Source organism: Cyprinus carpio, chromosome A18 (assembly GCF_018340385.1).
Source record: "Cyprinus carpio isolate SPL01 chromosome A18, ASM1834038v1, whole genome shotgun sequence".
NCBI lineage: Eukaryota > Metazoa > Chordata > Actinopteri > Cypriniformes > Cyprinidae > Cyprinus > Cyprinus carpio.
In genome coordinates, this window is record NC_056589.1 from 8758414 (window position 1) to 8770438 (window position 12025).

At 38.9% G+C, this 12025-nt stretch overlaps 1 protein-coding gene across 1 annotated transcript in view; it reads left to right on the plus strand.

Moving 5' to 3' along the window:
- tnfaip8l3 (tumor necrosis factor, alpha-induced protein 8-like 3) overlaps positions 1-7220 on the plus strand; it is a 39382-nt gene extending 32162 nt beyond the window's left edge. The window contains exon 2 of the mRNA XM_042774963.1: positions 4376-7220. Within this exon, the coding sequence (XP_042630897.1) occupies positions 4376-4938 (563 nt within the window). The 3' untranslated portion in view covers positions 4939-7220. The remainder of the gene's footprint in view (positions 1-4375) is intronic.
- Positions 7221-12025: the final 4805 nt, after the last annotated feature.

The following is a 12025-nucleotide window of genomic DNA, read 5'->3' on the forward strand; positions in this document are numbered from 1 at the left end:
CTGTGTGGCAGCAGCGTAATATACAGTAAATTAATAAATCCACTGCTCTCTTATCTCCTCTGAGACTGGGACTCTAAACAGTGATCTGTGCTCGTCTGTGCAGCTAGCGATAGAACAGTTATCATGCTTTGCGTGAACTTTTGCCATGGCGCTAGAACTGGTAAACCGTCATCACTTGCGAAAACAAGAATGGCGGCACCGTGAGTGGAAACGTGCAGATTAAGAGGCAATAGAATTATAATGAGATCCCTTTGCCTCGTCACAAAGGGAGCGAAATCTGATGCGTTTGTTTTTTCAGATGCTTGCAGAAAAAGGCTTACCAAAACAAAGTTACTGGATTAATCTTTTTCATGTTTCCTTGGTTGGTAGATGCACCGGGGTCCCAATTATAGCACTTAAAACTGGAAAAATCTGATTTTCATGATATATCACCTTTAAGTGATGCCAACCAAAGTCTCTTCACTGGAAACACAAATGCCAGCACTGCAACATGAATCTTTTATTAATTTGCTACTTTTTATTCACAAAACAGCACTGCTTTTTACAGTCTGCATTTAAACAAAAGTCTGTCATGTAACTCTAGATGGCGCAGGTCCATAGGTTATAACTCAGTCTGATATAATTACATCATCATTCACATGGCGCAGCTGACTGGTTTCTTTACACATCAGCAGCCAATGAGCTTGCTGCTCAACATTCAAATACTTGGCTAGTGTTTGATGTAGCAGTTGAGCGCGCTTCAGAAAACCTCCACCTTCCCCAGCTCCACCTGTATAGATCTGCTACAGGTAATTTTATGTATGTTTTATATGGGGTAATATCTTATATGTTATATGTGCAGCAGCAGTATTTCCTACTCGAGAATCTGCCCTTTTAATCAATGACGCTAAAGTGCCCTTTTGGTCTGATCTAGGTGCCCTCGGACTGTGATTTCATACACTTTAATACACTTTTAAAATGTGCAGTTTGTAATAATGTCAAACTAAAAGTTTTAAATGTTAAATCATTGTTTTAATAATATTTTGCTCTTCTTTAAAGAAGTACTTTTATTTTGATGTGTTAACTAACATACTAAAGCACATGTCAAATACTTGATCATAATTTTAACAGAAGTGTGTTATTTGATATTTCGTTTAAAGATTATATTTTAAATGTACTTAATTGTAATAAATGTGTAATTACAAACATACATAAATACATGACATACAAGTTTCAATAGTAATTACTTTAATGTATATTTTACTTTACTACTTTAATGTATATTTTACTTTACAATAAATACTTGTCAGTACATTCAACAGTACACTTTAACCATATTTCAAAGGCAATAGAAGCAATTATGAAATTATATAAAGATATGTACTTAAGTTTGACTTAAGTGGGTAAAAAAACACTCAAAATGTCAACAAATTGTATTTAATATAAAATTAATAAATTTAATATAAGCATTTATATAAATATAATATAATATATAATAATATAAAATTAAACTATAATACATTTTCATTTAATTGTAAACTTAAAAGTATATTATTTCAGTAAGAAAAAAAAAAACTATTTTTAAAAGTATGCTAGAGAATCAAGCCCATGACCTCATTGCAGCTAGTGTCATGCACTACAAGCTGAGCTACAGGAGCAGCAATTGCATAAACCAGTTTGTCATTCAGAGTGAACATCATCATTCCTGTCAGAGACACTAGCTAAAGGTCATGCCTCCATGATCAGATCGAGGTCACACCATCTCACCTGGCAGCCGGATGTGTGCGCAAAGAGGTCAACTTCACTCTGGCTCTATTTACATGAAGTAAGAGAGACTAGAGCCCGGGTCGGGCATTTGTGTGGCATTCAAGTGCCATTCTGTGGCATTCAGTGGCATTCTCAAATGACGTATTTTCCAGACCATCCCCACTGACATATAACAGTGATTTGTGTGAGGCAGTAAACGAGAGTAACAGCTCTCTGCAGAGGAGTACAGGAAGAAACAGATTTTCTGCTATTTTTTTCTGTACTGTTAATTATGTCTGTAGTATGTAATTTGAACTAGGAGGTATCTAAATTAAATTTGCTCTCTGATTCCCCATGCCTCCCACAGATAAACATGGCAAAACAATTCCCTCCTCCTTGTGCCATCTCACCAGCTCAGCCCAAGATAAACCCACACACGCATCTCACAAAACCCTGAGATATTGAACATCATGATGGATGTATTGGGCCACCATTGCTCTGTTAACAAACCTAGCAGGCTGCCTCGTTGTCTATTGCCTACATCAGCAGCTACTTTCTAAGGCAGCATCCTAATTGAAATAAGCTTGGGATCCCTTTGAGAATATTTGGATTTCTGCATTTATTACTCATAAAATGTGGTCTAAAACACAGTCTGACTAAACTAATAACACACAAACAGTTTCTTTTTAGATAACATACATTGAAAACATACTTCCTGGTTGATTCAAACTCATATGTAAAAGTCTATAATGGATTATGCAAAAATACAGCACAAACATGTACAAAAAGAAGAACATGGTTAGACAGAAAACATTTCTGCAGCACACTACCATGGGTGCTCTTAAAAATACTTCTGTGAGGCATTTGAGTGTGTACTTCCTCAGAAATTAATGTACAGTACACAAGTGTTTCCTGCACTGCTCTTCACCCCTGCTGGATCTATATTGCCATTGCAAGAAATATCCCAGATTTTTAAGCTTGTAGTCTGAACTGTATAAAATTGTTGTTGAATAATTGTTGAATAAAGGTATTTTTGTTTTCTTTGCATCCAAAAAATATTCTCGTCGCTTCATAATGTTACGGTTGAACCACTGATTGCAGATGGATTATTCTGACGATACTTTTCACACTTTTCTGGACAGTGTAATTTACTTGGCAGTCTATGGGACAGTCACAAGCCTCCCGGTTTTCATCCAAAATATCTTAAATTGTGTCCTGAAGATGAACTAACCGTTTACGGGTTTGGAACGACATAAGTGCATAAGTGACCAATGACAACATTTTCATTTTGGGGTGGAGTATCCCTTTGACTAATTGATTCTGTCAGAGTGGTTATTGAATAAGTATTTTGAATTTCAGTGACATCTGAATCAATGTGAAGCGAGAACTGTTTTAAACCTACTTAAAATTGTTCAAACCAAAATGGTTTTGTAATAAATATTTCATTACATAATATTAAAAGATATAAATTATCAAATTTCATATGGATTCAAATCCATATGGTGAAAGGGGGACAAAACTCTGTAGGAAACACTATTACTATATTCATATTAGTTGTCAAGAAATCCTGCATAAAATTCATAAACTCTCCCCGAATGCAATCCATTTCTTTTCATTCTCCTATTTTTGGCCCAAATCTTATTATTGAGTTATTGAACGTGCAGTTTCCACCTATACAACACCAGATCAGAGAGACAGCAAACCTCAGCAGAATGAACACACTGAAAGCTCTCACACACCCAGAGGAACTCTGGGTACTGCCCACAGTTTGTCAAACAGCACAGTCTCTCCAGTCTGACTAACAGCTTGTGCTAATATTATCACTGTCCATTAGACACTGTATAAATCATTAGCAAATCAACAGCTTTGCTGCCATCCGTTTGCACACAATACAGTTACGGTGACACACCTACACTTGCTCAATAAAATCTTTTTTTAAAAATGTTAATGTCATTGCATTACATAAAATCAGTTGCATTGGTCAATGTGATGCTAAACCTTTTCTAATTAACTTTTATAACTGCACAACCTGATAAATAAATAGATTATATTTCCAATAAAACTTGCTCAGCTTGAAATTATTTGCATTTTTCCTGATGTCACTAAGCACTCTTATTTTTCCATCTACTTTTCCATGCTTGTTTTGTAGTAAATCAGCTCAGCTTAAAAAATAAATAAATAAATACATAAATACTACTATGTTAATAATCAATACTATGTTAATAAAAAAACTTATCTTCCATCATCTCATTCAGATTTAAAATGAAAAGAGTGAAGATGGACTGAGATACAGAATTCAACATCAAATGAATGTATCAGTCTTTTAAAAATGCTAGAACATTTAATTCAACAAGAACTGAATAGAGGTTATCACAATAATAAAGGTTCAGAAAAACATCCACACTTCTTTAAGCAAAATATTTTGAAAGTCAGATGGAATGTTTTATATTTGAAACCTTTCAGCATGGTATTATATTAACAGAGATATCTGTTGATGCCCTTGACCTGGTTACTCAAAACGCTGCAGCCCATTTACAGAAAAATGTTCTATTGAAAATTAAACATTGTTGACATTCAAACTGACTTATGTGAGAGAAAGGGAAAAAGAAATATTGAAGTGGCTAACTTTACGTTTTCTTTGTTTGTATAGGGCAAGAGAGCTTCAACTCCAAGAGTTTGGCCCTTCAGGCACAAAAGAAGATCTTAAGTAAAATGGCCACCATGGCCGTGGCAAACCTTCTCACGGATGATACCAGCAGTGAGATTCTGGACGAACTCTACAAGGCCAGCCGTGAATACACCAAGAGCAAGAAAGAAGCCCACAAGATCATTAAAGATGTCATCAAGATCGCCCTAAAGATTGGCATTCTCTATCGAAACCACCAGTTCAGTACTGACGAGATGGAGACCGTCGAACGCTTCAAAAAGAAGATGAACCAGGCTGCCATGACAGTGGTGAGCTTTTATGAGGTGGAGTACACATTCGATCGTGGCATTCTTTCTGAGCTGCTGATGGAATGTAGGGACCTTCTCCATGAGCTGGTGGAGCACCATTTGACCATGCGCTCCCACGCAAGGATCGACCATGTTTTCAACCATTTCGCAGATGTGGATTTCCTGACCGAGCTGTACGGCCCGTCTGAAGAGTACAGACTTAACCTGAGGAAGATCTGTGATGGGGTAAACAAACTCCTAGATGAGGGCACACTTTAACATCCAGTTCGCAGTTTGTTGGATGAGACTCCATCATGCTACTTGGATTAGAACTGCAGGATTTTACGCAACTTGTGTTCTTTGGTTTTTGTTTGGAATTTAGGCTCTCTATGATAACTTGAGGGGATCAGAGTATGTGAGCAGAGTGGAGCGGCAACAATTTCTTCTCTGCGCTCCTAGCATTCAATAATTACTCCGCTCTGGGTTTTGGGTTTCCCGCTCCTCGCTCTACTGATCAGAAACACGGCTCTGCCTTCGCTACATGACGAAATTTGTGGCTAAAATATTTCACAAGCCTATGTTTTGAAATATCTCATAGTTCCATTCAGAACTTATATTAAATGAATAATAAATACACAATACTAGAAGAATAGATTTAACGTGGATTATTGGAACAATTAGCCGGTCTAGATTAAATGACTATTTAACTCATTTGTCTGTGCAGCGTCTTTCTACTCAGATGAAGCTGAGGGTTGTAGTTACTTCAGAAACAGAAAGAATATGCTTTAACTTTTCTGTTTTTAAGCTGATAAATCACAGGACAGCGTTGACAATAAATTTCTGCACTCCTGAATGTTTATATGTGCTCACGATCTGTACGTTATGTGCAAGTTTGTGTGTTGTCTGCGCATGTTCAACAGTGTAGCAGCACATTAGTTAAGAGCGGATATTAACTACCTGTACAATAAACAATTTAAAACATGAATTCACCCAATCAATATTGAGTATCCACATGCCACAAACAAATATGCCTGATATATAATCTCCCACACTCGTCTCGCCTTCATTATAATCTTCACCTTCCTTCTGATTTGAGTGATAAACATATATCACAGAGACGTCTATTTGACATCTGCAAGACATATTTTTTAGTGTGTTTGCTCATCTGCAATACATCTATAGGACATTTCCTATCAGATGCCAAATTGACGTTTAGAAGATGTCTTTAAGATGTTTATGATTTAGAATGTATGTAAAACTGACATCTTGATGTCTATTCGATATCTGTACACAGCAGATGCTTTCCAGATGAAGCGATCTTTAACAGACATCTTGCAGATGTATGTGTGCTATTTGGGATATCTGTCAAGCTAGCTAATGATGTTTAATGCGTGAATTCTTCATAAAATGCAGTTATATTATGGGCTGTTGGCGTTAAATGAGCTCGTGATGGAGCGGTAGTGGAGCGCTCTCAGAGCGAGTGAAAACCACGATGTTCTGACTTTCAAAAAATCCACTCCTCCAGTCAAAAATCATGCCGCTCCACTACTCACTCCGCTCACATACTCTGGTAGGGATGGTCAACCAAATGCAGATTTAAAATCTGTTTAAGTGAAGAACTTGAATGAATTGGTGTCCTGAAAACCTGTCCTTTGTGCTGAATTGCAGGAAAGTTTGAAATTATGAGCTCCTTTACATGCACTGTATGAAAATTTATCTACCTATCCTTTACAAATCGCCTAGCAATGCAACCCTAGCTTTCTTCTGTACATCCATAAGAAAAAGTGAAGATGTCCAATTAATCTACTCGAAAGTTAAAGGGATATAGTTCATTCCAAAATTAACATTCTGTCATCATTTTATTAGATCTCGTGATGTTCCAACCCTGCATGGCTTCATTTTTATTGTGGAACACGAAGGAGATGTTTAGCATAATCTATCGGGGTGTTCTAACAAATTTTTAAACAACAAAATTGGGTGCAAATAAATCAGTCATGAAAGACGCAAAAAACAATGTCATTTGGCATTACTGATGGCAAACTAGACAGAATGTTCTCACAACACATTTGAATGTGAATCAATGTGAATGTGAACTGCTTTGAATATTATTGTAGTTTTTGAAGCTTGACAGAGTCTGTCCCCATTCACTTTCTTTGCACCACCTCTTGGATTCTTCAGAAGAAATAAAGTCATGCAGGTTGAGATAAGGGCAAGTAAATGAAGATGAAACTTACATATTTTTGGATGAACTATCCCTAAAACAAAAATTGTGCAAAGCTTTACTGAACAGAGCATACACCAAAAATAAATACATAACTGAAGTGCAGCAGAAAGATTGTAAATAAACTTTGGGGTTTTGGTCCTCTGTCTTTTGCCTTTGTAATGACTCAATGTCACAGCAGCTACCATGATCCTGTGCTTAGTTTTTCCAGATCCTGATGTTTCAGAATATGTAAATGTGTGTATACGTACATGCAGAAGAGAAATGTGACTATTCCATAAGCCTGTTCAGTAACCCTAGAGTGTAGCACTATTATCTACCATTAAACGATCCATATGAACTTCCTGTAGTGTCCTTTTGTCATTTTAGCTACTGTGATTTATCTGTGTTTGGTCCACACTATTTAGCCAGTTAGGATGTCCAGCCAGTTAGAATAGTATGCTGTTTGTGTTCCATTCAAAGCCAGATGTGTGATATATCAACTTTAATATCTGACCATAAAGCATTCTGTTGCAATTTAGAAAGCAAATTTATTGTGATTTTCCAGGTGGGAAATTGGATGGATGAGTTAAATGGAATGCAACATTATTCTACTCAACGTGTTTAATTAACTAGAATAACATATATATTTGATGACCTTGGCTACGTTCACATTACCTGTGTTTGGGATTGACAACAGCATTTTTACTTATAGGTGTGAGTCTCAAAATGACTTTACTTTAGAGGCTTGAACACTATATGCATGAATATGCAATTTAAGTCAAGTCTTTCTATTTGTGACTATCACCTGTAAACAAAATGACAGGAACTAAGGTAAATATCAAACATGGCAACGTCCAAAACTGCAAAGTCTTATCACATTTGACATCACAATAGTTCAATTGAGGTGCAATTCCATGTGTCAAATCTTAAATTAACTGACGACAGCTTTTACCTCAGGAAAAACTGAGCGTTTGAGTCGTATACAGTATAGACCAAAAAACTGTCTGGAGTAGCTCCAGTGAAGGACAGTGACTGGATCTAAACCTTCAGATGACATGTAGCTCATACACTATATGTCTTTGTAAGTTACCTACTGTACACCACACACGCTAGAAACATACACACAGAGCAGCTCTCTTGCACTATTTAATGTGACACATCAGGGTTTTACTGGTGTGAGATCAGTTATAGAATGTGGTTGACACTTTGCACTGCCGAAACGTGTGAATGCAATCGTAATACACAAATACAGGTCTGAGAACTATATTATGCTGCTATGTGAGCATGGCCCTCTAACTAAGTAAGAATCTTCCCTTCCAGTAAATTTGTATGATTCTGAAACAACATGAGTCTAAGTAAATGATTTACAATTTTGAGTGAACTCTCCCTTTATCCAGTTTTAAAAAATGGTCTGGTTTGTCTCTTGTGATTTCATACTCATGAGTTTGGAAATTATATTACAACATTTTGTTGGAATGAAATGGAGTCGTGGCACAATTTTATATTTTGCTCTCTTTTTTTCACTTCCCGTCAACGACGGGGAGCATTTTAGTACTTACTGTATATTATATCTTGAAAACCAAAAGAATCACATTAGATGAACAAATGATGCTTTAATAATGTTTCTTCTCATTATTGTGTTGCCACAGAGAAAGATAGGAAATGGGAAACATTTAATCCCTTTAAGGGAACTTCATCCTCTAGGGGTCACTATGGGGAATGCCTCTTCGTGACCTGTGTCTGAAGCATACATTGAAAACACCAATGACAAGTTGGCCGGCGACAGCCCATGACGTCACTACAATCGCAACTATAGTATAAATAGGTGCCGGGAGAACATGTCATTCTCTTTTTTGTCTTCACTGACCGTTCTGTTTGAAGTGTGCATTTTAAACGTGGTAAGAGCGATCTTTATTTTATCATCATGGCGAGCACTAGCAAAACGTTAAGAGGATGTGTGCATCCATGTCATTGTTATTTGACACCCGATGACACACACAATCTCTGCATTGCTTGTTTTGGCTAAGAGCACGCACGGATGTCCTTGAGGGGGCAATTTGTGTGCATTTGTGAGCGTTTTTTCAATAAAAAAAGCTCTGCTCTTGTTTCTCTCTCTTTTCGAGTAAAGAGGGGCAGCCATCTGCTTCCTGCGGTTCAGGACCCGCTGCTGCTTAGGCACAGAGGAGAATGAGCTTAAGGGGTTCACAGGTGGATCTGGCCGATGAATTTAGAGAGGAGCTTTCGTTTTCGCACTCGTCAGCTATGGACGAGAGAAAGCCGCTGGAGGATGATGTTATTTCTCTAACATTTTCTGATCCGGAGGCTAGTGCTCTGCTGGGTTCGGCCCAGGAAGAGCAGGAGATGTCTGAGGATGGCAAAGAATCTGAGGCTGAGCCTTCTCAATCCTCATGCCCTGCATATGACGAGCTGTTGGAGGTTATGGATCACGCCGCGGCAAGGCTGGACTTGCCGTGGAAGCATGCTAAGAAGGTGACGCTGCGAGGTCGTCTCGATGAGCGTTATCTTTCTGGCCATAGCCCTCCAGCTCAGGTAAGCCTACCATTTCTTCCCAGATCTCCCTAGAGATCGAGTAGAAACGGAAGAGGCCATTTCCTCACGCATCCATCGATTCCAGCATATGAGTATGCAACATCAAGGTGATGCACGAAACCTGTCTCAGGATGAGGTAGCTGAGTTGCGCTGCACCACAGATTTTGCCCTCTGTGCTACTAAACAGGCCACCTCTGCCTTCGGCAGGTCCATGGTAGTAACGGAGAGACATCTGTGGCTGAACCTGGCAGATACATCGGGAAGAAAGAAAGGCATTGTTCTCGATGCTCCGGTTTCGCCTCCCGAATTTTTTAGTACCTCCATTGAGACGGTGGTCGAGAGGTTTAGGGAGGCGAAAGCGTGCTCAGCGGCCTTCAATCCTTCATGAACATCCAGGTCTGAGCCCGAACAACATAGGGGCCCTGGTCCATCTCGGTCTGAGGATTACGGTCTCGGTGACAGCTGGGTCTGTGCTCCCTCAGCTAGGTAACCTACTGCTGGCCGTTCCAGCTTTGGAACATGAGGTAGGCTCCCCTCTCATTTGATAGCTGGGTGTTTGCTATTTGTCTGGGTGGTAAGTGTGCATGTGAAGTCTTTGCACACTTTCTAAAGTCCACACTGTGGTTAGTTCGCACGCTAGTTCTCTGCATTCTTTTCTAAAATCCTATATGGTGAGGGCTTTGCATGGTGGCTTCGTGCCCTCTCTTGAGCTGGTAAGCCCTATTCATCTTGGGCGCCACTCCATCCTCAGGATACCTATTTAAACAAGGTGTTGCTACTAGGGATCTGTTGAGACAGTTCCTTCAGCAAGCTTATGCAAGAGCAAGCGGTAGCCCCTGTGTGACAGGCAAGATTTATTATGAATGCTAGGCTCTTGGCCGTATCCCTTTAAAGGAATCTATTCTTGATTCCAAGCCTTGAGCTCTACCCCGGGCCCAGGAATCTAGCCCTAACAGGTAAGTTGGGTATGTAGCTTAGGCCTTTGGCCATAAGGGATAATGTCACGGACAGCCATTTAACGTCCCAGGGGCAACTCCCATGGAAATGGTAGAGTTGGTACTTAGTGCTCACCATGGTTCTGGCCTGCACTCCCCTCAGCATAGCGGCATGGGTATACTGTTCCCCATAGCGACACCTAGAGGATGCAGTTCAAAGTTCCCTTGAAAGGGAACGTCTCAGGTTATGAATGTAACCATGGTTCCCTGAGTAGGGAACAAGACACTGCGTCCTCTAGCTTCCTGCCATGCTTCGGATGCAAGCTTCAGACGAAGAAGTGAATGATGTGTTCTCCCGGCGCCTAATTATACTATAGTCGCACCAGTAGTGATGTCATGAGCTGTCGTCGGCGAACTTGTCGTTGGTGTTTACAATGTATGCTTTAGACAGGGGTCACGACGAGGCGTTCCCCATAGCGACCCCTAGAGGACGCATTGTCTCGTTCCCTACTCAGGGAACCAGAGAGACGGTTTCTTCATAAACCAGCTAAATGAGAGTTTTCTGGCAAGCTTTTTACAAAATGTGTACAAACTAAATTGTATCATCAACATTCAGAAGTACAATGTATTATGATCAATAACAATCTGCTTCTGCCATAATTCGTGACATAATAATTGACAAGCCGTTTCCCGTTGGTAATTATTACTTGTGCACTCAACTTGCAAATATGATCATTCTAACATGACATGAATGCAGCTTTACATGATGTGACTAATGGGAGTTCAGTTAAATCACTCTATTCAACCACATCTAAAGGCACATTTCATACAACACAAAGAAGTTCTTGAAAATATAAAGCAGATCCTTTTAAATGAGAAAAGAGGGCTCACCATTTACTAACCATGTCTGTCAGTTTTAAAACTTCCTTTTCTACTAACATAGAGTTTTAATTCCTCTTTTCTGAACACAAAAAGAAGAGAACAAACTGTCATTTCAATGTATCTGAAAGACCAGCTTTAAAAAGCATTAAGACAGAAATGAAATTCAAGACAAAGACGATTTAATGACAAACATCTGGTGAACATTTCCTGTATTACCAGCCATTCATCCACTTTTAAAAGTGACTAAAGCACTGACTGGTCAAAATTCCCTGTCATTGCTGTATGAGCCAAGGGGTCAAGGTTTGGCTAGTTTACTTGGTCCAGTTAGTCCCTGCTGGTAAGTGTTGTAACTACACAATTACGAAAGTATGTAGGTCTGTCTTTAAAGGTTTATAAGTTATTATTAAAAATCTATTTCCATATGGAGAAATTTTGATTTTACTTCAGGAAGCCGACTGTTGCACTTGTGACCAGTGACCAATTTCTGGAGAATAAACTAAACTATACCATAAACTGCTTACGATTGTTTTTTAAAGATAACACAAAAGATGCCTCAAAGCATTTATTTATTTTTCCTCAAAGTCAGTAGGTTCTAGTGTTGTTTTGAACCCAGCTGACTTTTATTGTAGGGACTAAAAAAACAACTTTGGGGGGAACAAATTATCCCCAAAAAATTTGCACAGAAAAAGTGGCACACATAAGCAGATCCTTTCTAGGCTTGCTAATGAGGAATATCACTAAGTTTTATAACAGCTCAGGATCTCCCACACAGTGGCTTCACAGATCGAGAATGAGC